The sequence below is a fragment of the Anopheles aquasalis genome, chromosome 3 (assembly GCF_943734665.1).
Source record: "Anopheles aquasalis chromosome 3, idAnoAquaMG_Q_19, whole genome shotgun sequence".
In the NCBI taxonomy this organism is placed as follows: Eukaryota; Metazoa; Arthropoda; class Insecta; order Diptera; family Culicidae; genus Anopheles; species Anopheles aquasalis.
The window spans coordinates 24,334,096-24,361,595 of NC_064878.1; the positions used below are offsets into that span (position 1 = coordinate 24,334,096).

At 47.3% G+C, this 27,500-nt stretch overlaps 5 protein-coding genes across 20 annotated transcripts in view; 2 read left to right on the forward strand and 3 right to left on the reverse strand.

Annotated features, from left to right (window-relative positions):
• LOC126577806 (uncharacterized) overlaps nt 1–17,393 on the reverse strand; it is a 21,836-nt gene extending 4,443 nt beyond the window's left edge. For 2 of the 16 annotated variants that reach the window (XR_007608345.1, XM_050239760.1), the window contains exons 1-10: nt 17,203–17,393; nt 4,902–5,532; nt 3,466–3,678; nt 3,006–3,407; nt 2,740–2,940; nt 2,556–2,666; nt 2,377–2,480; nt 1,775–2,208; nt 1,119–1,255; nt 933–1,026 (exon numbers count right to left, since the gene is read on the reverse strand). Coding sequence is in view for 1 of the 16 variants with exons in the window: in XM_050239760.1 (XP_050095717.1) it covers nt 933–1,026; nt 1,119–1,255; nt 1,775–2,208; nt 2,377–2,480; nt 2,556–2,666; nt 2,740–2,940; nt 3,006–3,407; nt 3,466–3,678; nt 4,902–5,222 (2,017 nt within the window). In the remaining 15 variants the exon portion in view is untranslated. The other 14 variants (XR_007608353.1, XR_007608350.1, XR_007608348.1 and 11 more) reach the window with 14 other exon arrangements.
• Nucleotides 17,394–19,259: 1,866 nt separating this feature from the next.
• LOC126577809 (DNA mismatch repair protein Mlh1) lies at nt 19,260–21,490 on the forward strand. The gene is made up of 2 exons (XM_050239763.1): nt 19,260–20,585; nt 20,653–21,490. The coding sequence occupies exons 1-2, from the start codon at nt 19,300–19,302 to the stop codon at nt 21,377–21,379; spliced, it is 2,013 nt and encodes a 670-aa protein (XP_050095720.1). The 5' UTR covers nt 19,260–19,299; the 3' UTR covers nt 21,380–21,490.
• LOC126577833 (succinate dehydrogenase assembly factor 2, mitochondrial) lies at nt 21,421–22,176 on the reverse strand. Its single transcript, XM_050239793.1, has 3 exons — nt 22,074–22,176; nt 21,836–21,996; nt 21,421–21,769 (listed from the first exon to the last, which is right to left on the reverse strand). The coding sequence occupies exons 1-3, from the start codon at nt 22,092–22,094 to the stop codon at nt 21,484–21,486; spliced, it is 468 nt and encodes a 155-aa protein (XP_050095750.1). The 5' UTR covers nt 22,095–22,176; the 3' UTR covers nt 21,421–21,483.
• Nucleotides 22,177–22,199: 23 nt separating this feature from the next.
• LOC126577828 (arginine-hydroxylase NDUFAF5, mitochondrial) lies at nt 22,200–23,389 on the forward strand. Its single transcript, XM_050239786.1, has 2 exons — nt 22,200–22,441; nt 22,506–23,389. Exons 1-2 carry the CDS (start codon nt 22,311–22,313, stop codon nt 23,368–23,370), a joined length of 996 nt encoding a protein of 331 aa, XP_050095743.1. The 5' UTR covers nt 22,200–22,310; the 3' UTR covers nt 23,371–23,389.
• Nucleotides 23,384–27,500, reverse strand: part of LOC126577813 (CDK5 and ABL1 enzyme substrate 1-like) — a 7,057-nt gene continuing 2,940 nt past the window's right edge. Inside the window, exons 2-5 of the mRNA XM_050239767.1 lie at nt 26,889–27,500; nt 26,618–26,808; nt 24,921–25,125; nt 23,384–24,851 (exon numbers count right to left, since the gene is read on the reverse strand). The exon at nt 26,889–27,500 is cut by the window's right edge and continues 253 nt beyond it. Of these exons, the coding sequence (XP_050095724.1) occupies nt 24,711–24,851; nt 24,921–25,125; nt 26,618–26,808; nt 26,889–27,500 (1,149 nt within the window). The 3' untranslated portion in view covers nt 23,384–24,710. The remainder of the gene's footprint in view (nt 24,852–24,920; nt 25,126–26,617; nt 26,809–26,888) is intronic.

The window sequence follows — 27,500 nt, forward strand, 5'->3', positions numbered from 1 at the left end:
GACATGTTTTGTGTCCTATTAATTGTGTCAAGTCTTTACGTTTGTTTGTCTGTATCTTGTTTGGTTTGGATAAATAAGTTTTAGTATTCTGAAACAATAGACAGAGAAAAAGAAAATAGATAATAGACAGACAGGGGATTATGTGAGAGATAGTTACTACTTGTTGATTAAATTCGCGTATTTTTTTTCTATTTTATTTGCTTCCTTTCGTTGGTTAGCTTTAGTGATGGTGAGTGAGAAGGGAGAATCTATGTTACATCAACGACTTTTTATTTTTTGCAACAGCCAATCCATAGTCAAATGAGAAAATGATGCACGAATCGCGAAGAAAGTTAAATTTGGATTGCAAAAACTTTTTTTTTAAATCATGTGCGCTTTCTGCTATTCGTTTCTCTTTTTGCAAGTTCGCCGAAAACTTAAAAACATATTTAAAAAATACAACGTTTGCTTTCACTAAGTGCACCACTTTCTATGGCCCATTGCTGGGCCATGTAAGAATGGGGAAAAATGGAAAACAAAATCAAACCATATCGAACAGGCCAGAACGTGTAAAATGCAGTGACGAACGAAATATGCAAGTACAAAAGATAACTAACGACGAGGAAAAAGGAAAAAGAATTAAACATAAAACTAAGCCAAATAACGAAAGAAACTTCATCAACTGGACACAAAAGTGAAAAACAAAGTGGTGGTGCAGTGAAGTTGAAATTCTACTTTCAAAAGGGGGTGAAAAATATGTGAACAAAGACACTTTTTCGAGACCACCGAGGCACAAACATGTTTTTGGGGCATTTAAAATCAGGAATAGATACGAAAAACAGAAATGTGGTTTCACTCTGATAAGATTGCTTCGGAGTAATAGGGTTCTATGTTCTATGCGGAAAGGGAATGAGTTGATAAAAACAAATGGAATGGGTGCGCACAGAACTTACCGTGAGCAAAGTTCGACATTCCATTAGTGTGGAAGGACTGTTGGGGGAACTGTCGTCTGGCAGCGGGTAACGGCGGTGAATCGATAAACACGAACTGAAAAAGAAGATTCCAACCAATGTAACCATCATCATTAGTTTCTGGTCGATTACAGGTAACACGTTGTTTCGTTTAAAACTACACCGTACCTCAACCGTTAGCGAACCGGTAATGGTCTCTGTTTCGTACGGGCGCGGCTGAAGCTCGAGAATCTGCGTTGAGGCCGGTCCGTTAGCCAGCTCGTCGATGCCTACCAGACCTAAACCGAGGAACTTCTGTCCACCAGCTACGCGGGATCGGGAAGGGAATCATCATCAAAAGTTGGATATAAAACGACGTTAGGTGTTTTTTTCGTTTTGATATGGTTAAGTTCAAAGGACAGACTACTTTGATGAAGGTATTTTAATTTAAATCTCTACAAGATAAACTATCTTCTGTTAATTTGAACTGGCGTGCATCAAACAAATCAAACAAAAAAACAATAAAACTCTGCTCTGCTCTGCTGGGTCTAAACAGCAAAGGCTACTCGATTGGATTAATCCAGATGGAGCGGGTTGAACATGAATGTCAAGAGATTTTGCAAACTGTAATGGTAATTTGTTCCATTTGCAAAGCGATGAAGTTGCGGTTCTAATAGTAATTAAATGAATGATCCACGCAAAGCTATAAACAATTTAAATATTAAAACACTTTTAACGCTTGTAAAATCATAGAAAAACCTGGCCTTCTCTACTGATCGGCAGAACCTTTGGACAGGAATTGTTTTTTTCCCAGTACCCTCGCGTAAAAGAAACGCAACACTCACATGCAGTGCGGGATTTAAAGCGGTTAGTATCGAAGCATGCGGGACCGTTGGTACGGGCGACGCCAGCACTCCTTGGACTGATCGCCTTCCTACTGTCTGTATCGTCCTGTGACACGGTTCCCACTTCCGGACACTCGGCAACGGTGGCCAGAACACCATCGCTGCCGCTGTCCGCATCGTTCGGTGGCACACGGTTACCGTCGGTCGCCACCGGTCGATCGGTGTCGCCGGCAACCGCTGTCACCGGTGTGGGAACCGCATCGACGCCGTTACTGTTAGTCGCTGCAGTGATTGATACCGGCTGAGGATCGTCACTGTTATCCTCGCCGGTTCGCCTACCGCGCTCGTCGGCCCGGCCGGGCGTTTGATCATTACCTACTGCTACGGAGTCGTACACCTCGAACAGGAGTTCCGTCGAGTGATTCGACAGATCACTACGGGATGTGGAGAAGAAAAGGAGCAGGAACCAAAGATGAAAAAGTAAAAAAAAGAGAGAGAGAGAGAGAAGAGATACATAAGAAGATACAACCGACAAGGAAATGGCTATGACATTCATCGTGCTACACATTGCTCAGTAGGAATCGGCTCTTTCCGCTACTTACAATAGGAAGGACTCGTCCCAGTACGGTGCCTGTCCTGCTTTTGGCCCTGATTGATGTTTCTGGGCCGGTTCATCCATTTCAATCACACAGAATGGCTGAGAGCACTAGAATGGTCAATAAGAATGGATGTTAAGTGTCCAATTCCCACACTTCATACAGTGAAACGGATAATGCCGTACCTTTAGAAGTCCCTCAGCTTTCAACACTTTGACTAGAAGTTTCCTGGGAGCGGCTCCAAGACCACCACCGTACGCGTCATCCTGATAAGAACGGTAGCTGTCTCCATAGCCCTTAAAAAAAACGGAAAACCAAGTTCCTTCGGTAACCACGATTCACGCCATGAATTTGTGCGATGGAACTTACACCATAGCCATAATCGGAGGTAACGTCTTCGGACTCTTCACCCATGAGTCGCGGGCAGGTGGAGTAGATGGAAAAGTCGACCGGATACACGACCTCACGGATCGAGCCGATCAGCAGTTCCGTCACGAGATCGATCTGCTTCTTTTCGTCCTGCGCGTTCGCTGTCTTCAGTGGTCCGATGCTGTTCAGATGTATCTTGATCTACGGAAAACAAATTAATCGGATCGTTACTTTCCTTCCGATCGTCCATCTGAACGTCAACTTACGTCCGGGTATCCTTCGAGCTTCATCTCGCCCTTCAGCGCAAAGTAGTTCACGATCACGCTGACGCGCGACTTCAGCCGCGAGATCGTCGCCTTGTAGTGGGACACCTCCGTCTTTTGGTTGGTCGACTTGAACGCCTTGATCTGCAGGACGGGCGTAGTATCGACATCAAACAGGAGCTCCACCTCGTTCGATTGATTGGTCGCTTCGCACAGAATGCTCGACAGATTCGGTGGCAAACTTTCCGGCAGGACGCGCACAATCTCAACGATCATCTCGTGCTGCTCCACGTGCGTCAACAGAGCCGTATTAACGGAGGACACCCAATCCTGGAGCAGCTTGTTAACCACCACTAGGTCCGAGTACAGCCAGCGGAACAGATGGGTGGCCCATTGAATGATTTGCTGTGGAATTGAAACCGATTGAATGATCTATCGCCGCTCTTCTTGCGTTGCTACTTACCGGATCGGTTCCATTAATGTTCGAAGGTGGGATGGCAGGACGTTTCTTCTGCGTCAACTCGGGACCGGGGCTCTTGCGGGAGATCCGTTTGCGGGCGATCGTAGCACCACTGCCTGCACCCATACCACCGGCACCGAATCCACCACCGCCCATGCGGGCACCCCCGCCGATGGCTCCGCTGCCACCATTACGGACCTGCGACAGGATCGCATCCTGGAAAACCCCACAGCGATCGAGATCAAGCGTTAGTTAAATAGATGCAAGAGATATTTTTTTCTTGCCATATTGGTAACATTTTCGCATTTAAATGTTTTTGTTCTTTTAAACTGCTACATCAACAACATTTTACTAATATTCAATGTAAGTTACTTAAGGGGGGACTTCGGTATCCAATTTTGTTTGGTGACACATGTTTTTAACATTTTCCCTGAAAGTTGATCCTTTCAAGAGTATTGTGTAAAAGTTTTGGATCAATCGAAGCAAAACTGACAAAGATACAGATTTTTTAAAATCCGCGTTTCATACATGGCTCCATGCAGCTCGCTACATTGAAGAGCGTTTCCCATCGTACCGTAAAAACTACTAGAACAACCGATATGAAATTTTTAACACATAATCTGTACACTCTTTGCAAGGTAGCCCCGTCCAGATTTCATGAAAATTGTTGATACTTTTTTATTAACAATTATGTAAAACTCGTTTATTTGGTAGAATCGCAAAAAGCATCACTTTTTCAACTTCAAAAATCTGCCAAAAATCGAAAAATTGGAATATTACCAAAAACTTTCCGGGGTTACCTAGATAAACTTACAACCTTTCTAACGAATATCGATTTGTGTTTTTCTGATGACCCGTCACGCAGCTACGATGGGCACCAGCAAAAGTATCTTTTCGTAGACACGACTGCCTAAATTTGATAGCATGGATTCATTTTTCAATGAATGTTGCTCAAAACAACACCAAATATTCTTCAAAAGTTGTAGATTATTATGTCATTTACTTGAAAAAATACAGTTGAATGGTTACGTCACAAAAAATCGTTAAAAACGGGCCTTTTTTGGCCCGAAAATACCGAAGTCCCCCCTTAATTAGAACAAGTACTGGCGCATTCATTTGATCGTTTACATACATATAAAGTTCATATTTTGAACCAATCGATTTCCCCTTTTTTTGCTACATAATTTACAAACAATTTTTTACAATTTAAAAAAAGTAGAAACGAGAAAATTAAGCATTTTTAAATTCAATCAAGAATTTTCTTTGAAAAACACGATTCTAGATTGATATAAAAATAACTTATTACGAATACGACGACTTGTTCTCTGAATTGAACAATAAAACAGGAAAACATGCGATCACATTTGCTTAAAAGTGTGAAAGTATTGAAAAGAACTTCATTTAAAATCCGGGAAAAGGTTTAAAACTAGTTCTAGTACCTTTTTAGTCAGCACTTCCTTGGGTTCCGAGAGGCGCGCACTGGCGGCGAGTGCGGGCGACGAAGCCCCCGTCACACTGGCCGCAACCCCGGTGGCAGTACTTGGCGTGCTAGTGGTACTACTGCCCGCCACATCCGTACCACTGGTGACGCCCTTCCGCAGGACATACTTGTCGTAGATGAGTTTGGTCGCGAACACGAGCGAAATCACTAGCACAATGAGCGCGAACAGTAGCATTACGAACGTATCCATCGTGAGATCACCGGCTCCTTCAAATACACAGATATAATCGTCAATTTGATCGGCCAAGTCTTCGGCCATAGCAGTTCGGAACTACGCCACCGCACCACGACGACATAACACTCTGGATGGAAGGTGGTACGGAAGGTTCGGACGAACGTGGACGGACGTGGATCTGATGGTGATGACACGTGTTGGTTGTGGAGTAAGTTTAAGGAAGGAAGGGTGTAATATGCTTGCGAGAATGTTTTTCTTGAATGGGAGTTAAGAATTTCGATGTAATCTCCGCCTTGTGATAACGGTTGTAGTATTCGGGGAGTATTTTATGTGGAGGGAGAGTAATCTGTTCGTTCGATTGTTTAGTCACAGTTCGTTTTAATCACATTGGCACCTTTTTTTTTCGTTTTGGGGACGAATTTCAGTCACATTTAACACCGGACGAACAACGAAACATGGAAATAATGTACGAAACACAAGATATTAGTGGGATTGTGGTCGCGATGTCCCGAACACACGAGATCTACAGACAAAAAACCATCAACTGAGATCAAATATTCCACTTGAACACTCGATCCCACGATACAATGTGATGTGTCTCTCGATCGGATACTGCAGTTGAATTGAAGTAGTGGAAACCGTGGCCAAACCTTCCTCCTCCACACGGTGATCTCATCTTGAGCAGCATTATGCTTCGCTGATCATGATGATGATGAGATGCGGTCGGTGATGATGCTATAATTTAAACACTTTAGCCGATTCCCGCAGTTCGCGAATCTATCGGTATCTTCTCGAGCGGAACCAATCGAACTCCGTACGGTATACGTCCCATCAGAGGGATCATCGACGGAATTAAACTGAACAGAACTGACTATCGGGGCTGACTAAGAGCTGCGCTCTAGTTGATGCGTGGCGATCGAACTGAACGCAGCTGTTACTTCCTCGCTGATAAAAAAAAATGGCGCCTCACGACCTTTTGGCAAATCCTTTGCAGATTGCAGTACAAGGAAATACGGTGGGATAAACGCAAACACGACCGGTGTTTATGGTGGGTGATAATATTGTGCTGATTGGTGAGTCAGAGAGGTCTCGTCTGGAACACCGACCTTCCCTCATCGTCTGTACCGTCAGCGCTGACGTGAGAAGAAGACATTTATCGAACACGACGCGATCGACAAGCGGCGTCGATTTGGAAGGATTAAGGAATGATGTTGCCAAACACGTGCAACACGATGGCCATTTGTCAGGCTTTGCCAGGTTGGTCTGGGTGGTACGTTTCGACGCGTGGAACATGTTGTCGTTGAATCAATCAGCAAATTACGATTGCAGAGAGTGGATGCCAATGTCTCTGCTAATGCAGATGACTTTAGCAAATGGACAAAGAGCTAATGGAGCAAGTACGCTGATACGCGATGCTCTAAGCTGAGAGAGAGCAGAGAGTGACATCAGCGCATTACAAGCACCTTTCGAGTTGTTTACCGATGAGAGGCCACCATTCTTATATCACTGCACAATGAACAATTAGGCAAATGATCGATTTGATTAACCTTGGCGACCTCCCCTCTACGACGTTCTAAACTTCATAAAAAGAGACCACGAGAGAGAGAGACAGAGAGAGAACACGAAAGGCCAATCACAATTTGCGCAGACCCACCACCAGTGTTTGCACCAGGGGGTGGTGCGAATTTTATGACCAAATTTCGAAGACAACAATATCGCGTCTCTCCATAAACGGAAGAAGAAAGCAAATATGGCCATGGCCCCCGGTGCTGGTGAGGTCGGTCACGAATGATATGACTGCAGCATGACGACATCGCCACGAACCGCGCGCGCCGCAACGCCCTGCGGTCCTCGCACACGGCGTCAAGATTATGTCAGAGCCTGGGGACCCCTCGGCACCGCGGCGGCAGTAACGAAGAACTCGCGAAATGTGTTGCGGCAAGTTTGGCAAACCCAGACCCAGACCTAGAGCCAGGAACTGGTTGCAGAGAAAATAGACGAAGAGAAAGTTTCAGTCTAGGCCACGAGTAGCTTCTTCCCTTTGTTACTTATGGGCCACGAAGAACGCTCGAGACTGCCTGCCGCAAACCGGATCGATTCGCACCGTACCGTTCCGTGGTAGATCCGCGAGAGAGAGAGATGACGTGATTTCGGTGGACTCGGTGAGCTCACCTCGGTACACAAGGCACACGACGAACAACCGGCCAGACGACGGCTCCGGCACCGGGAATGCACAAACCGGTCATCCGATGAGACCTTTTGCGGGGCTTCGGAGCTGTAAATGGCGTTCTACTGCGAAAGTTGGGCCGATAAGTCGATGCCCGTGACAACATTCCTAAACTTAATCCAACAACCTTCCAATCTGCAGTCAGCCTCCGAACGGCCATTCACTCGCTCAGCACGGCATTCTTCGCATTAGCGTGCGTGCGAGCAACGAAAAAAAAGGACACTGGAAGGACACATTGGGAAAGGGGTGGCCACCCAATTTGGGAGCTCGCTCGAGGGGGGCTGGCTTCCATCATGGCCATGGTACACAAGGCGAAGCGAACGAACGAACGAACGAACGAGCAACAGGCGCATAGGCGATGGCTATCGGTTGTGATAGCGAAAATGCTATCTTTTGCTCGGTATGACGTCTGTAGGTGACATCGTGACAAAAACTTATTTTAGTTGCTGCTGATGCTGGGGGTGATTTGATCTGGACAGTGATAATCACATACATTCACCACAAGACACGCAACCATAAAAGGTATGTTTTGTTTGCTTTTTCCTCGCAATGGACACTTTTACTGGAAAAAATGGTTGTTTTTGAGAGGTTGTCTTGAAATTAGGCCACAAGTTGGACACGAAACTATGGAAAAATACAAAAAATACTGTCATTATAGAAATGTTTCGAGTATTTGATTTCAATAACGTATGCATTAAAGAAAAAGAGACCAAATTTGCCGATTTTTCCTGGGCAAACCGTCATCATCAATAGTAGCTACCCATGATAACTCAAAATTTGATTTGGTAAGACATAATTTGAAACCTCTATCAGTTGAACTCTAATCGTGATGGCGCAAAATGTAAAGCAACTTCGTTCCGAGGTTTGCGCTTTTCAAAAACGGGTATCCTGATACGTCCAAAAAGGTCTTCTTGTGTCACTTTGTGAGTGCCGGATAAGGCCGTTCCAGTATCTGTAAGATCTTTGCGCTATTGCCCAACAATAAAAGCATCACAAGAAGGCATGGTTCTGGACGGCCGACCGACTCTGACCGACAAAAAGCTCCAAAGGATGCTGATCCGACCGAGACCGAGGAAAAAATGGCTACATCGCGTGCGTGAGATTGGCCGTGAGATCGGAGCAACTGATCAAAAAGTTAAGAAGTACCTGGCGGACATGGGTAAACACATCAGAAAGCGGAAGTCCCGGCCACTGATCTCGGAGCAGCTCGCAAAGGCTCAAGGCGATCGTTAGACGAAAAAGAGCGGCTGAGTACCGAAGATTGCAAACCCTTTCACCGTCTCCCAGCTGCTGCCCATTGAAAATTTCTGGGCTAACTTTAACCGTAGGCTCTATTGTAACAATTTATTGCGAGGAATAAATTGTTTAATAAATTTGTTTAACGGAGGAGGAATTGATTGAACAGGCACCGAAAAAGGTGAAAAACACGTGCGCAAATATGTTTTCGACTGCCATGTCGAAATTACCGTCTAACTACCGGAATCCTGCTCGAAATGGGGCCAATTTTTTTTTAGAATAAACTGATGAACCCACTTTCCACGTGTAATTTACAGAACTCAATTATCAGTCATTGTTTATTTTTGATCACCTTTCGAAATTTGTCTCTTTTTTTAACGCATACGTTATATTACTGAATTGATGTATCGGTTTAGAGAATCACATAAAACATTTATAATGAAGATCAAATTTTTTAAATTTACTTTTTTTCTAATTTAAGAGATTGATCACTGGACGAAAACTGCTTAGCTTTATAACCGCCCAGACGATCGACTATTTAATTTAACTGCCTCAAGATAGAGAGAACATGGTTCGTGTAAGATTAAGGATCCTGTCGGCCGATGAGTTCGAGTAGGTAGGGAAAGTTAAACAATGATCTTACCCTTAACGAACCGCGTTTTAGAAATCAAATCATGAAGAAAATCATATCCGAGCATTTTCTTTGTCAACCTTATCAACTGATTTAATTTTTAATACCATTCTCTGAAACATAAACCTGCCTTCCTCGTTTAGTGAGTCATTTTAATGTTATGTGATAACCATTGCCCATTGATGGATATTACTAATATAATTTTACAAATTTTCCCTTAGCTGTTACTGTACTTTTGCAGCAGCAAAAACAAGCAGAAGAGAATCGTGTTTACTGTCAAATGATGGCTATCACCAACACAAAGTGTTACAACACGATAATCGTGTTGTGGGAATACATTCCTTTTAAAATTGTAACTAAATCTTCGTATAACTGCAACAGCTGAATGCGACAGAAAGCGCTTGAGCGTAATAAACCCCATAAATGTGAAGGAATCACACCTGGTGCAACGTGATGCAACAATGAATCACAATGTTCCTGGAGTGTCCCCCCACTAACCGATTCTGTAACCTGCAAGTGTAGCATTTCAGCCCTATTTGCGGCTCTATTTGAAGTTAGCCAACACCTTTCCTAATGATTTGCTAATAATGTTAGCGCCCTAATCCAACAGAAGAAAAAAAAATCGACAGCCTCCATCATGCACGTGTTTGGCCAACATGCGCCGCAGCTTCAGGCTGCCGGAATCTGTGTTTACTCATTTGCGTCACCCGTCCGCAAGGTTCCGTAACATTCCGTGGACCGTGTGGCAACCGAGGGTCCCTTGTCCCGGTTACACCCCCAAAAAAACTGCCTCTCAGGGGGAGGGAGGGAGCCGTTTTCGAATATTAAAAGCTCCCACCACCCCTCCGGTCCATTAGCGAATTGTTTACGGCATGGCCACGCTGCAATAGTACCGTACCGGTGACCGGAGACAGTGATGTATTTAGGAACCGTGATGTGTTGGGATCGAACGTCCCGCAGGGGAGCACCCACCAGGATCCAGCGGCGAGCGAGAGAGAGAAAGATGTGGCCGCATGACGCATGAATGTAAACAGTTGTCCCTGATGCCCGGTGACCCCGTTTGCTGTCCGCTTGGATGGTGCCGGAACCCTCAGATTGGGTCCCGGGCTATTAATAACCCGTTGCTCGTCGAGCGCCACCAAGGACGCCAAGGAGGGCCAACGGTGATCACCAGAGAGAGAGAACCAAGCCGAACCGAACCGATGACATCAGGTTCCATTCCAGCGTTGGCAAAAAGCCACAAAACCGGAGAGTTCTCCAGCAGCTGCTGACCACTTTTTTGGCGCGATTTATCGATCCTTGCAGTCGCGATGATGCTGGTCACAGCTGGTAGCTGGCAAGGTAGCACCAAACTCCAGTGGAATTTGGCGCAAAAGACACACGCTGGAACACGAGCCGTCCGTTACAGACGCGTGATAAGCAAGCGCCTCTGCGCGCCTCTGCTGCGAGTAACCACGAGCCATCATTATCAGCACCCGGCTCCCGGATGCGCATCACAAACCGGCAGCTATCATCAACCGCGGTTGCTGTATTCGCCAAGTGAAGTCATCTTCGTTTCGATTCTGTTTTTTTTTTCGTTTCGTTTGTCTCTCCAACTGGCGTGAAGGACAATTAATTGCCCCGGGCTGATTAGCGAACCGATCAGGCCGTTAGATCATTAACTAATCACCAGCACGAAAATCAATTATGACCACGAAAGGTCCACGACGGCTCATGTGTTCCGCAGTTCCGTTTCTTTATGCCGATCGGAAGAGAATCGCCGGAGCGTGGTGACATTGACATTGGACGAGAGAAACCGAACCATCATCAGCAAGACGGTTTGGCCTCTGCGGTGTTGCGTGTTGAGAAGCTCCAGTTAATGATTAACGAGCAACGAGGATCACCCAAGTGCACCTGGGTGGTCCACAGCCAAGGTCGTGCGATAAAAACATTAAAACAACTTTATGTCCCCGGTATGCGCTCGGGTCTTTTGTCCACCAACGATCGTCACGATCGTGATCGATATTTTCGATTACAAAACGGCGGTGGTGGTCTCGATGGCGATGAGTGCACCGGATGGAACGAGCCAATCGTGCCGTAACCGAACCGTGAAACAATGTACCCAATGTTGTGTACGAGACAAATGGGTTTCCGATAATGGTGCGATCGCCGGTGTTGTTGATCTTTCAGCGAGCAATTAATAATACTTTTTTTTTAGTGGAAGACACGCGAATTACAATCGAAAACAACATAAATTTAACATCCATTTCGTGTATTGTTCGACGCAAAAGAGAGGGCCAAAAGGTGCAAAAAGATTATCTTAAATGTCACGTGCTCGTGCCACGTGTGAGCGAACTGCTTCACGACATTATTCATTGAGAACCGGCCCTTAAATCATGGCCAGTCAAAACGACACCTCTGATCCCCGATCCCCGGTAAATACAGCATGCCAGGTGCACCTCTAATCATCGATGTATCTTACTACCAATTACGCAGTAAAAAGCATACTGGCATCGTAAAGAAGATGACTTAAGCACAGCGTCGGGGGGTGGCAGTCGCTTCCACCCCAAACGGATACAGCACACAAAGGGGTTGGCCTTCCCGTCAAAATCCAATCTCCCCTAACTAGCCTCTTCGATGGAGCAGATAATAGCAGCGGCTCTAAAACATCCTCTCAGTCTCGGTCTCGGTATGATTACGAACCGGTACGGTATACGCCGCTTTGCGTTCCCTTGATGCCGATAGATTATCTCGAACTCCATGCACAATGACGATCGCTAATGATTGGATCTGGATGGGCAAGGCAGTTTGCTCATCACTAAAAGTGCACTAAAAGTATTGTAATATCGCGGTGAAATTTTATTGTTTATTCAAGAGTTACTTACGAACTGAACTTGAATGTCTTGATAAACCAACAAGAAAGAAGAAAGACAACTGATTTTTTCCTTCATTGCAACGCTTTAGATACCAAAGCCAAGGTTGCTTAGATTTGTCCATTCATCATTTGCCATCCACGGCAACCGATGGCATCAACCATCGAATTGGCATTCAAAAAGGTATTTGGTTGGCACTTCTTTGAACCAAACCCCCTTTCGAACGGTGTCAATTGGAGACCGAGAAGAAATAAAACAACGACAACGACGACGATGAGCAATCGCGATGAGCAACAGCATCAACAATCTGCCCCCTTTCAGTTCAGGTGGCTGTAAAATTTACTTTTCCAACGCACTTGCCACATGCTTGCCTTTTGCGCCAACTGGGCGGGTGATGCAAGTGGCAAGATGATGTCAGTCAATACGGAGACCCCGTAACCGTGGCCGTGGCCAAACAGTCCGGATGAGGCGCTGCTGCTGTTGCTGCTGCTGATGGGAACGGTACACAACATTACGGAAACTCGTGCCGTGCCGGTTTCCAGCTCCAACTGCTTCCCTCTCGCACATTAGGCAGCGTACAGATCCAGGGCGCCCAACATTCTGAAACGGATCGTGGCTCAGTAGGGGCCCGCCTCACTTAACACCTCCACTCGCATCGTACTGCGTGCGTATTGATTTCGCGTCCGGTGTACTACCGAGCACTAGATCACTCTCACTCTTTGTGCAATTTTTCTTTTGCCGCGATCTCGTTCTTCGTGAGTTTCAAATCGGCAAGATCGACATGATCCGCTTCACGGGAATCCGATCTGGCGGTTCCCGGGTGAAGTGGAATGTGTTGGCAAAAACGACGACGAGAGAAGTTTCTCGCCTTACCGTACGCAGCAGATAGACACCCTTAGCAAACCACAAATACATGGCGGTGGCGACGGCGGCTTCGGTGATGGTCAGTTATGCTCTCTACACGCCAATCGCCGCCACCGACGGGTGCTTTTGAGTATCTGGGCGCGCGCGCGCGCGGACGCTCGCGTTCACTATTTTTAGCTGCCGTTGCCTAGTGGTCGCCCGCTCGCTGTAGTAGAGACACTGCTGCTCTCCCGACAAACGGCGGGCTTCTTTTTTGCTTCTTTTTCCGATTATCCCGACGGAGATGGTGATGGCCTTCGCTTCGCGCGCTTCTGCTTTTCAAACCTGCACTGGTTTTGACTGATTTCTTTAAGATGCGGTGCGGGTGGTTTATTTCATTTGAAATGAAAGCACTAGCCAGTGAAGAAGCACAAGATCATGGCAAACCAACGCGAAAGCGGACTGATGGCAAATAAAACACAGTGGAAAGTATTGATCCACCGAGGTGGCGCACCTCACAGCGACCGCTACAGTAAATTGTGAGATAACCAAGCGGATGGACACCGTCCACTCCAGGGGATTTCGCGACGCCTAGCTCACGCAAACTGGCACAGGGAGGCAACATGAGTGACACTCCCTTGTCCTGTGACCTAATTCCCGCCGTGCAGCACACCCTTTTGGTGACGCTTCTGTCCCTGTTTACAATCCCTTTTTGTCCTTCTCTTATGTGCAACTACAGGAGTCCCGGAGGGCCCAGTAATGAATGTGTTTTGTGTATTCGCTTCTTGACATTTCCATTTCATGCGAATGCAACTGAATGAATTGAATTTATTTGCTCTGCATCATAACTCGAACCTCGCGGGCAGGTGTTATGCCATGATTAAATCATAAAAGTCAGGCCAAGCCACCGGTCTTATCTCTCACCGCCCTGGCTGATGTCATCGTGACTGATACTGATTCCCATCTGATTACGGGGTCCCATCTGATGAATGGTAAATCTTATCTCCATCGCTCTACAATCTGGTGAAACTAATTCCCACACGACGTACGCTTCACCGGTGCATTAGGTATGCATTAGATGTGCACTGTGTGTGCACTGCGCAGTGAGGCTGAGGCCTCGCTTCTGCACATCACACGGTTCATCATTATGTGATAACCCGGAATGGTGCAACAAACTTGCCCTCTCGAAGAACAATATTTATGTTTCTAAGCTCTGAAATTCGATGTCTTACCAAAACAAGGATCATTTTTGACGATTTTTTGTGACGTAACCATTCAACTTTATTCTTTCAAAGTGAATGGCATATTAAACTACAAGTTTTGAAGAATATTTAGTTCTATTTTGGAGAAGATTTAATAAAAACTTCATCCATGGCATCAAATTTAGGCAGTCGCGCCTGTGAAAAGGTACTTTTTCCCGCGCCCATCGTAGCTGCGTGATGGGTCATCAAAAAAACACAAATGGATACTCGTTTGAAAAATTATAAGTTTATCCAGGTAGCCCCGTCTTGTTTTTATTGATATTCCAATTTTGCGATTTTTGGCAGATTTTTGAAAAAGTTATGCTTTTTGCGATTCTGCTCAAAAACATGATTTTAAAAGATTTGTTTAAACAAAAGTATCAACAATTTTCATAAAATCTCGACTGAGCTACCTGGCAAAGAGTGTACAGATTATATGTTAAAAATTTCAAATCGATCGTTCAGTAGTTTTTACGGTACGATGGGCACCGACTTGGAAAACGTTGGTTTTTGGGAAACGCTCTTCAAAGTAGCGAGCTGCATGGAGCCTGGTATGAAACGCGGATTCTCAAAAATCTGTATCTTTGTCAGTTTTTCCTCGATAGATGTAAAACTTTTACAAAATGTTCTTGACAGGATAAGCATTCAGGGAAAAATGTTTAAAATATGTGTCACAAAACAAAATTAAATACCGAAGCCCCCCTTAAACGGTGAACGGTGTTTGTAGATAACGGAACACTGCGCTTGTGCCGTTCGCTTGTCCGTCTGCTAAACTGTGGCCACGGTGCGTGGATACACTGATTACTGATAGGGTAACATAAGCTGCCCCCCCCCCCATCTCCTCGGGGCTTTAGCCGGGGCCCAAGTCCAGAACAAATACATTCCGTTCCGGGGTTCCGCAAAGCAAGAGCTCGTTTCCAACCTTTAAACCCCACGAGGTACGAGTCACGTTCACGCATCGCGGCGCGACGGTAGAACACAGAGAGTCCATGTGTATGTGCTTGATGCCTTCTCTACGATTTTCCAGTTCCTTCGTTACCGCCTTCCCTAGCCAAGAATTGTCACGGTTCGCTGGAAGTAACGAGATGCCGTCCGTCGAGTGACTCGTTCACCTCCTACAGGCGCATGAATTGTTCAACAGTCGTACACCGGCGCGAGAGGTTTGACCTACTACCCAGCTGGATGGCCTGCTCAACGACGCCGGTGAGTCTCTTACATTGAAAAGGTGGCCTCATTGCGGTTCAAATTGGTTTGTGCATAATGTAAAGTCATCGGGGAAACTCATGTGGACACTTTGTTCATCATTAAACGCAATCTAGCTCTGTTTCTGTAATTTGACAAAAGTGAATCGCTTCTTCTCGATTCTGGGAAGGACAACAACGTTAAGCGAGCGCTGCCAAGTAATGTGGCGAACTCTAATCAAGTTTGACTCTAATTGCACCAACACTACATTGACAGAGTGAGCAGCAGAGACAGGGAGAGCATCCTTGGCACACCGGCAGGCGCATTGTTCGAGCGTGATCCTGGCGCATCCCCGGTCCCTTCCCCCGGTGGGGTTACAGAAGCAAAAATTGCGATCGCGCAAAAATCGCTCAAAATATTCCCCTCATTCGGTGGCCACATCCACAGGTGGGGCATCGAGGATCGAGCAGAGGAAGGGAATCATTTTGAGCGAACGTGTCACGGCCACCATGAGGTTCGCTTTGCTGCCCCTCGGTTGCTCGATCTCTAGGTTGAGGCGCAAACACGAAGAACATATTTTTAACATTTCATCCCGCGCTCGCGTTCGCTCGTCCCGGACCGAAGGGTGTCGGTAGAATCGTTCGTCCGGTTGGGTTTTTGATGGTTTTCTCTCTCTCTGTGCTAGACCCCTCCGGCTCTAGACACATATTTCATCTATCTCGAGACGGTATTCTTCATAAAAAGTGTGTTTCAAATCGGTTTATCAGACGAAAAATCCACTTTAATGGATTTAGCACGTTAAATTCGCTTCTATACGACAGATGACGCCATTCCAGATCTGTGTTGCCATGAGTTACCGGATGAAGTAGTAGCCCATTTTCGGAAACCATCAGCAACCGAGGCTACTCGATCGATCAGCTGATCGTCTTGGCGCACCCTAGCGATTTTGACCTCATTAAATAGAGCTGCCATCGGTATGTGGAATCCGCGGAGTCGAACCGTGATGTAGAGAGGGAATCGATCACGATTCGCGCCCGTTCATTGACTCTTCCTCTCGATGTCGAGGTTTCGCTGTATAAGGGCACCCTTTTGCGCCATTTTTGGACCGCGTTCTCGTGGATTTCTCGTGGCAGCCATAACGGGTATACCGTAGCTCCCCACGTTGGCGCAGACTACGAAGAACGTGTAGAACCGCGGCATCACATCACTAAAATACACACGGCCGTAGCCGTAGCAGCAGCAGCAGCAGCAGCTGGCCAGTAGCTTTTCGGCGTGCGGGGGGCTTTGACATTTTTATTTTTACCACCACGAAGCACACCACGATTTTGGGCCCATTTCCTCTCGATTTTTCGCGTGCTGCTTCCGAAAAGCGAATACCGCAAATACCAAGCCGATAATTACACTGCGACGATCTTTAGCACCAAAAGACACACAGACGTACATGTGAGATCACACAACGCACACGAGACACACTTTTTTGGTGGATTTCATCCCACGCCAGCGGAGCGGAGCTCCCACTATCGCGACCACAATATGCAACGGAAGTGCGGTACTCTGTTAGTGGCTGTGGGTCGGTGGAAGCTTTTCGCTCGCGAACGAAGCACCCATTGGCCGGCACTACACAGCTGGTGGCGGTGGCCACGACGGCAACAACGGATTTGCGCTTGGTTCTATTTCGATCGCGCGCCACCGCCGCCACCACGTTTGGTTCCCGTGCACCGTAAACCCATCACCGTCACCCCGTCATCGTCACTGTAACCGCACGCAATTCAAACACACACTCTTCCCGGTCGATTTGGGGTCATCGGTGGCCCCGGTAAAGCAATTGCAGCACCAAGTGCATCCAACTTACATACTCGTGCCCACTACTGCGGCACAACAAGAACGAGACGATGCACGCACGCACGCACAACGGGTTGGTGGGGTTGCGGGGAAGGGGAAACGAAAAAAGGGGAAAAATTAAAACAAAAACCGTTCCGCTACTCGGCCACACACAGCTCGAAACAGCAGACCACGCGCGCGCGCGCCCAACCGCTCGCGATGGGGTTTGAAACGAAAATGTCGCGAAGTGCGGTTCATCCCGACCGTCCACTAACCGGCGGATGCAGGGGTGGTCAGGTAGGTTTGCTATAAAATGTGGCTTGTTCAGATTTAAATAGTTACTACCTATGAGGCATTAGAGCGTCGAAGTTAGTGAGCATTTAGTTTTGTTGTTTCTTAAGTGTGATAATAAATGCTTGGAAGCAACAATGTTTAGTATATCTCAAGACAATTTATGCTCAACTAATGAAGAGCTTCAAATATTTTTGCAACTTACACATTTCTTGCAAAAGTTTCTAAATTTCTTACAGATTGCTAGATTGTTCCCATAAGACCGGGCGGCCCACAGGTTGGCCACCACTGCGATAGAGATTTCATTTTTTCGCCATCACGAGCCCGCTGGTTCATCGCGCCGCGAGGCCAAACCAACACGTGTGTTTGGGCCATCGTTGTAACATCGGGTCTCGGGTCATTTTTCGTGTCTTCGTGGCCAACGAGACAGCTTGGCTGGTTGTTTGTAAAAGATCGTGTTTTTTGTTTTTGTAAATGGCCAAGGAAAGTGTTTATATTTCTCTGTGTACAGGGCTCAAAGGAACATCGTAAACAGGTAGTTCTGGAACAAACTGTGCTTTTCGGAGCCGCAACATGATATACGAGTTCGCTTTTTACGGTTGATAAACTTCTAGTTACGCGTTGATCGCTCCTTTCGCATGGCGTTCGTAGGGCATGGGGCTCCGAAACATGCTTTTCTTTTTTATCTTTCCTCTTGCATCTACTGCTTCCTACAACATTGATAGTATGCGCATTGATAGAATCAAGAGGAAATACTGCTAAAACTGCTAGTGGTGACTTTACAACCTCCGATGATAGTATACGAAAGTTATGACATGCAAATAGCTGAAAAATGGATTACTAATTGTTGAAAAATTGTGAAACTTCTTTGCATCTTCGATATTTGGGCCAGCTACCTTCATGGATGATCTTCCAGGCACTAACAAATTGCCAGGTACGGTAAATAAAGTTTTAAGTACCAGTGATCATACCCACGTGGCCAGGGTACAATACTTCGAAGCCATTCAGCTGTACAGTGGAATTCTGGGCTAAACGTAAATGCTATACCTAGCAGAAAAAGATGGAATGGCTTACCTTATTTCACTGGAGCATATCATCAGACTGTTTATTGAGGTTTGCTCTTGCAGGTACTAAGGTTTTATGCGTCTCTGGCTGCATGATCGTGGTGATCTATTCGGATCGTTCTTAAGTGTTGAACGGATAACGCGACCAGAAATTAGTTGTTAATCGACGGTAAAACTGTGAGTATACCATGTAGTAAAACAATAAAGCAATCAGTAAGAGAAAAAAGGCGAATCTTGTTCTTAAATTCTAATTCCGTTCTTTTTTATCACAGGAGTTAGTTGCGGTTTAACACCGCATTACTATCGCACAGCACACCGATAATAGGAATCACTTTTCAAACTCTACTTAAGCAACACCGAGATATGAAAAAGATCAACATTGTTAACAGAAAACTGGAGATCATTTTAAGATCAATTTTTGTTTTTTTGTTGATTAACCCTTGACTGGCGTGTTCAGCGCAGTGTTCCTTTGACAGCGACCGCGCACTGCAACCCTGGCACCTTGTTTAAACGTTTCGGAATCGAAAAGATCATGGATTTCTTGCGATTTCTCGATTTATTGCAACTAAAATTACTTACTAATACGATAATAACTCATTAGCATAGAAAAAATACGCCAGAAAATAAGTACAAGCCATAGAAACTCCCTGAGAATCCCCTCCCGCAGAATCAGAGTTCTGCGTGACCTTGAAATGGCGCACGTTTTTTTGTAAACAAAGATCCGACAACAACCGGCACCGGGACACACCCCCGCCAAAAGTGGGCCCGCCAGGATGGAGCCGGGCGTGATCTGTAAACTGGACCAGGTGGTCGTGAACCGGATTGCGGCCGGAGAAATCATACAACGGCCAGCGAACGCACTGAAGGAAATGATGGAGAACAGTCTCGATGCGCACTCGACCAGCATACAAGTTACGGTGAAATCGGGTGGACTGCGGTCCCTTCAGATCCAGGACAACGGCACAGGTATCCGGCGTGAGGATCTGGCGATCGTCTGCGAACGGTTTACGACATCGAAGCTGAAATCGTTCGACGATCTTTCCTCGATTAGCACGTACGGGTTCCGGGGTGAGGCACTGGCCAGCATCAGCCATGTGGCGCACCTTACGATCGTGACGAAAACCAAGACGGAAAAGTGTGCCTTCAAAGCGTGCTACGAGGATGGACGGCTGAAGGGAGACATAAAACCGATTGCGGGCAATCAAGGCACCCAAATCACGGTCGATGAGCTGTTCTACAATGTGCCGATGCGGCGGCAAGCGTTGAAAACACCGAACGAGGAGTTCCAGCGAATCTCGGATGTGGTGAGCCGGTACGCCGTGCACAATCCGCAGGCCAGCTTTGTGCTGAAAAAGTTTGGCGAAACGGCTAGCATCCGGACGGTGGCCGGAGCGACGGTAGCGCACAACATCGGAGCGATCTATGGGGCCAGCATCGGGAAAGCGTTGATACCGGTCGAGCTGAAGGACGACGTGCTGCAGCTTACCGTCGATGGGTTCGTGACGAACGTGAACTTTTCGCTGAAGAAACCAATCTTCCTGCTGTTCATTAACCACCGATCGGTTGAATGTAGCGCTCTGCGGAAAGCCATCGATGCGATCTATGCGTTGTATCTTCCGAAGGGCACCTCACCGTTCCTGTATCTGTCCCTCGAGCTCAATCCTAACAACGTGGACGTGAACGTACATCCGACCAAGCACGAGGTTCACTTTCTGCACGAAGAAGAGATCGTAGAGAGGATTAAGATGCTCGTGGAACGTGTCCTCTTGGGGGGCAATGCAGCACGCACGTACACGCAGGCGTTACTTCCCGGAGCACCGGAACCCTTGAACGACACCACCACGAAGGCAAATGAATCGACCGCAGCCGGTGGTGCCGATGAGAAGCCACGGCTTGACTACAAATACGTCCGCACCAGTCACAGCGAGCAGAAGCTGGAAAAGTTTTTCGGTATGAGCCAGATCAAGAGTGAACCTGGGGAGGAAGGGGAGAAGCAGCTGGACACAACTCTACCTAAGCTCACCCAACCATCTCCGTCGAGGAAGAAGAAAGTGGTCAAGTAAGTTTCCTCTGGAGTGGTCACGCTTGCTGCGATGTCTTTATATTTCCTTTTGCTTCATTTGCAGAGAAACCCGGCTAACGAGTGTACGCAACTTACGACAGCAGATCGAGGAAGGCTGTGATGAGAATCTGCGAAGAATCTTCCGCGAACTGACCTTTGTCGGTACGATCGATCGGGAGCAGGCACTGATCCAGTACGACACCAGGATGTTCATTGCGGCCACACAACCACTGGCCGTCGAGTTGTTTTATCAGCTGCTGGTGTTCAATTTTGGAAATTTCGAACGATTAACTCTCTCCGAGCCGCTGGAGATACGTCGATTGGCACTGCTCGGACTGGCCAATCCCGAGAGTGGCTACACCGAGGAGGATGGTCCGGTGGAAGAATTGGCCGATCGTGTGGTGGAGATTCTTGTCGAGAAGGCGGGCCTTTTGAAGGAATATTTCAATCTTTCCATTCGGAGTGATGGTTATCTGGAGTCGTTACCGGTACTGCTCGATAGCTACATTCCTTCCGTCGTCTTTCTTCCGATGTACGTGCTCCGGCTGGCCACCGAGGTCGAGTGGGACGAGGAGCAGGAATGCTTCCGTACGTTTTGCCGTGAAACGGCCACATTCTTCGCACGGATCGCTCTCACGAAACCGGACAAGGAGTACCGGTGGGAGGTAGAGCACGTGATCTATCCGGCCATACGCAACTATCTCATTCCACCGGGCTCGTTCGCAAAGAACGGCTGCTTGCTGCAAATTGCCAATCTACCGGAGCTCTATCGAGTTTTTGAGCGATGTTAGCGTATATCGGGGGGAGACATGTTTTTACTATTTGATTTACATTTTATCAATCGTTTTTGATCTTAAGATGAGTTTTATACAACAATAAATAACACAAACGAGCTTTAGTTAGCCTTGGCGTAAAGGTCCGGTTGGGTGAATCGCTGTTCCCGCTCGTCGTTCTTTACGTGAGCCTTCAGCAGGTCCATCACCTCGTTGTCGTAGTCCTTCGGTGTCGGTTTCACGCCCGTCGCCCAGTAGAAAATGTCCCAATCGTTCGTGGGCTGATTGATCAAGCGATCGTACAGCTTCGTCTGCTGTGGGTTCATACCCTGCAGGTATTTGGAAGCAAACGTGCTTAGCAGCAGGCCATTCTCCAGCATGCCTCGCTTGCGTGACTGGTACAGTAGGCTGTGGAACGGAATGGAAAGTGGTTACATACTGATCACGCAACGAAAGCAAATCCCTCATACGTACCGAGACTTTTGTAGTTGCAGCGGCTCATTCTTCTTCTCTTTGTACTCGGGAATCGGAAGCGATTTGTCCTCCAGATCGATCATCGGCGTTGGCGGTTTGTAGCCATCGGTTGCTAGCGAGCGGCTTCCAGCCACCAAGCTCGAGCGGGCAGCACCGATACGCTACGCGAAAGAATGCAATTCCATGAGAACAACCAGCCAGCGAATCGAATTCCACGGGAAATTAGAAACATTCTTACCAGAGCAGAAATGCGGAACATTGCGAAATACCGAGTTGCTTCCACTTTTCGCACGAAAATTACATAAATCGCGGAATCAAAACAAATCGCAAACTGTCAAAACGGATTGTTTACATTTGAGCGCCCAGTTTTAGGGGAAACAGTTATGCAAGAAATCACCCCAAAAATGCGATAAAATCGTGTTAAAATCGTTAAAAAGTTCTTGTTTTATGTAGAAATATTACTCACAATACGCTTATGTGGACTGCGGTAAGCAAAACGGTCCGTGGCGGAACGGCGATAGCGTTTCGCCGGAATTTCTGCACGCCGGTAGTAAACATCTTCGATCGCAAAGCGAAAAGATTGCAGCGGGAACGTGCCGCACGAAGGTATTCACAGATTCGCAAGCCCCGCGTGGTGTGGCATTAAATGATATTCTTCTTCGTATTGTAGAGATGATGTGGAGCTGTACGATTACATCAAAGAGGAGGTCGGATGGCGGTTATCGGACCGGATATTTGATATCAAACGCCAGTTTCAGAATGCCGTCGATCTGGGGGCGGGCCGTGGATACGTCACGAACAACGTGCTCGGTGAGACGGTTCAGCGACTCACTGCCATCGATCTAAGCCCAACGATGCTGGCACAAATCAAGGGCACACCCGGGTTGGACTTTACCGTGCAGGAGATGGACGAGGAACGGTTCGCGTTCGAGGAAAACTCACTCGATCTCGTAGTGTCGAGCATGAGCATGCACTGGGTGAACGATCTCCCTGCCTGCTTTCGGGCCGTAAACCGATCCCTAAAGCCCGATGGCGTCTTCATTGGAGCCATGTTTGGCGGTGAAACGCTGTACGAACTTCGGTCGGCTCTGCAACTAGCGGAACAGGAACGTCGCGGTGGACTCTCGCCACACATCTCACCCTTCACGCAGATCCGTGATGTGGGGATGCTGCTGAACCGTGGTGGATTCACCCTGCTGACGATCGACACAGATGAACTGGTCATCGGGTATCCATCGATGTTTGAACTGATGTACGATCTGAAGGGGATGGCGGAAAGCAATGCCGCCTTCAATCGGCCACTACACATCGGACGTGATACACTGATGGCGGCCGCTGCCATCTACCAGGACATGTACGCACGGGTTAGCAAGAACGATGCCAACGAAGAGCAGCATGGGGTTTCGGCGACTTTCCAAATAATTTTCTTCGTTGGCTGGAAACCGTGCGCCAGCCAACCGCAACCGGCTGAACGTGGTTCGGCGACGGTTTCATTCAAGGATCTTGGTGACGTCATAACAAAGAAAAAACAATAAATCCCTAGCAGCCTTGTCATTTAATTGTATTTTTTTATTTATCTCAAGTTGATTGTATCCCATTCTATCGGATTTATCCAGGTCTACAGATGCTAGGCTCTACACTATCAACGGTTAAATGTTCGTAACTTCATTCCGACTCCGAAAAAAGAACGCTAAACATAACTCAACTCCAACTCAACGCATGGCGGGTAAGGTATACGATCAAATATTATTGAAAAAAAGGAAACAAAACACACCATTAAATTAACTACTCTCTTGAGCTGATCATCGAATGAAGTACATGAGCGAGTATGCGATTTCCGTTTTAAAAACATTCAAAAGTCCGCCCTCTTCTTTCTTCGTTCAGAACGATCGATCGCAGTAAGTAAAACAAGCAAAAACACAAATGTAAAAAAAAACCTAAAATTTAGACAAAAATGAACAAAACTGATCACACGCAGCAGCACATACGCACAGTTTACAGCCTAGGTTTAGGAGGGAGGGTGGGGGGGGGGGGGGGATTCGTCGTTCCGAGTGAAGCAACGCTAAAGTACATCAGATTGAACATCCTTGTTTCGTTTCGTGTAAGTACCAAAAACAGTTCAGAGGCTAAAAGGTCCACGGTGGTGCACCAGGGGGGTGAGCTAAATCGGGAATCGGGTACAGGGTTGAGTGCATGCTATTATCAGCTTGGTATCATCATATCATACATCCGCGCCCTGCCGCTTCTTGAGGTATCATCGCTACAATCCAGGTAATCCATGCTTGCTTATTTAGTAATCAGTGCCTACTTCTAATTGTGTTGCTAAGAAAAGGCGGATGGTGGTTGATGGTGCAAACGGGATTGGTCGTCCCTTTCTTGGGATCGAGTCTACACAGACGCCTGCCCTCGCGATACTCTATGTGTGTGAAGTGATGCTTAAGGGGGATCGTAATACATTCTTACTGACCTATGGTGTATTCATGCAATGCATTCTGAGTTTCCCCTTTACCCCATTTAGACCCTCTTTTGCTTTTCGTTGTATTTCCTTACAGCAAATCTCGGTAGCAAAAAAAAAATGGTAGCACTCAAGTGGCGATACAGTCTTTGACTCAGAGTATGATCTTACACTCTACAAACTTCTTCATATTCTCCTGCCTCCACGACGCACCTCTATAAAAATCTCTCCCATCGTTACGTTCCGTTGCTAGTCCGATACAACGTTCGACAGAAAGGAATCTTGCTAAATGCCCCGTCGTACGAGTTACGTATCACGCGCTTCACAGATATTCCGGTGACTTGTTTAGAAAGGTTTGACACGCCAGAGATGATACGGTTGCTGGAGTCGCTGGTGCTGCCAGATTGTCCTCGTTGCCTCTCAGGATTCGTACATCAGCCGTTGATAGTGCGGATGGATTTCGCTCGTCGACACGTGCAGACTGAACTCCAGCGCTACCAGCACGGCAAACTCCGATGCAATCAGCTCCTTGCGGTTCAGACGGAACACGCTTTCCGTTTTCTATTGGGAGAATATGATGATTGTTATTCGTTAAGGCATTTCCCAATACAATGCAAACTAGAAACGTACCTCAATCAAGCTCTTCAACGCTTCGCCCTTGATGTCGTTCAGCTTGGCGCTCAGCAGCAGACAGGCGCCGGCGCACAGCTTCCGGTTTTCCTTGTTCACCAGCTTCGACAGGATGAGCTTCTCGAAGTACACGTATGCCTGCGAGATGGTCAGAAAATCGATGCGGCTGTCCAGCTTGTTGATACGTTTCATTTCACGCTTAATGCTGGAATGGATATTAGTTTGAAACATATAAATATTCGTTTCACCTTTTAAAATTACAAGAATTGTACAAATGCGGCCAACCAATCCCCGGTGATGTTATCGCATCGCGGGGCAAAATTAAGAAAAGGTCGACCTTCACCTTCCTAATCCACAAACAACCTAGCCCCACTGTCGAGATGTGAATGTGCGCCATTGAACTGCTTCTTCTCGAGCGAATGCGCCGAAAACTGGAATCAATTTCAAGGACCACCAGTGAGAGGACATGCGAAAAGCGAAAGAAGCGCAGGAAGAACATGAAAGACGCATACGTCTTATCAGTCAGCACAGCTGGATGTTCGTTCGTTGAACCATGAAAGCGGATTTAACAGTATTATCGACACGTTTAGCCCGTTGAAAGCAGTAAGTCTGCGCGATGTAGACGGCGTCCTTCAACGGTTTCAGCAACAGGAAGTAACATACAAGCTTGTTGTTCCGTAGCGAAAGGGGAAACAAAGTTACTGCAATAAATATTTAACTCGTAACGGAATGCATCGTTTAACATAAATCACTCTCCAAGAAACTGGCTGGCATCTCACATGGACGACTGTCTGACCAACGAAGAGTAAAACAAATCATTCCAAGGCAGCTAACCTGGAAGGCATCAGCATTTCTTCTTCCAATTGCGTGCCCCACAACGGACAAAGAGCGGGATTAGCCAGATGAATTTACAATCTCTGACACCTTCTCTGGTCGGGTTGCTGAACGCTTCACAGCACTGACTGTACACAGGCATAAGGAAGCACCCTGCCTGATAAGCGAACCCTATCTGTGTTGCCGTGGCTTTATGCCGGACATACACCATAAGTTACATTTAAATGTTTCCATAAACTCCTTCCTGCTAAGACACCACGAGGAGCGCACCGCGAGTCCGTGGACCCCCGGGGCGGGCGGGTTTGAAAATAAAATTCAAAAAGTCATCCAACTCACTTGCATCCATCGACCGATAAATACGACCGATAAGATAGCGATTGAGCGATCGGAAAGGCAGACACGGTTCGAATTGAATCACGAGTCCGTACAGTGGCGCTGTTCCGTAAACACGTGAACGCCAAACAAAGCGCTAGAGAAGCGTGAACAAAATGCTTCCATCACTCTCGCAGGGCTATTTAAGTTACCTAGCATTATCATTATCACGTTATCACGGGATTCATTTACTTGTGCCCGTTTAACGTGTCACCTGCAAACACACAATCCCTGCGAGCGATGATAGGGCTTGATCCCAGCGAAATGCAAATACCACAAGTAGAAAAACAATCAACATCCTCCAACCAGGGATCGCCATGCTAGGCGTATCGTGTGTCCTCGTCGTCTCTGCATCGCACCTCTTATCAGCCTGCCACAACCAACCACCAACTGCAGCAGCGGCGGTGCTGGTGGAGGCGGGCTGGCAGGCTAGCGGACATATTGTTTCTGTTTTGATTAGAATTGAGCACAGATTCCACCAATAAAGGTACCTTCTGAGCTTGCTGAGCGTCAGCTGAATCTGCGGGAACTTCTCGCGGAACTGATCGTTGAGCTCCTTCTTCAGCTCCGATGGCCGCACGTAGTCGATGACGGATGTCACGTAGGACGTGAACGTCAGCAGCGTGCGATGTTTGCCCGCGATCAGCTCCGGATCGTCCAGTATGTTGGCCGAGTACTGCATCTGGAAAGACAAGGCCAACACGCAATGGCATTAGATAAGAGCGGGGTGCCTGTATGTGAGGCTCGATAGGCAATACTTACGCCCGACATGGAAGTGTATCCATCTTCATAGTCTTTCGTACCATCGAGCATCAACGAGGCAGCTGCATTGCCACCGGCACCACCACCTCCAGCAGCCCCTCCACCGACGGCCATACTTTGCGAGGGACTCGCGGTGCTGTTGCGATTCAGCGTATCGTAGTACCGAGCGGCGGCATGGTTCTCCAGCGACGCAAAGTTCGGTATCTCGAAAGCACTCTTCAGACCCTTCTCGCTGGTGTGCTTCTTCTCCCGATGGTAGCTACGCGACGGTATCAACAGATACCCGTACGATACCTCCTGACCGGCCTCACCACCCCGCTCGATACCGAGCAGCCGAAATGCATCGAACGGTGCATCGTTGATCGACGACAGTGGCCGAGCACCGGACGGATGCCGGCGACGCTCGCGACGTGGATCGGTCCGGGCCGCTGCCTTTCCCTTGCAGTACGGCAACACGGAGAAGATGTGGCACGGGGCCTTCTTCGAGAGCAGCACGATCCGATCCTCCTGCAAACCGTGCTGTACCGGTGGTGCCCGGCTACGATCCATCGTGTAGAACCGTACCTCACGCTGCACGATCGAATCGTTGATGATGACGCTCTTCGAGGCTGG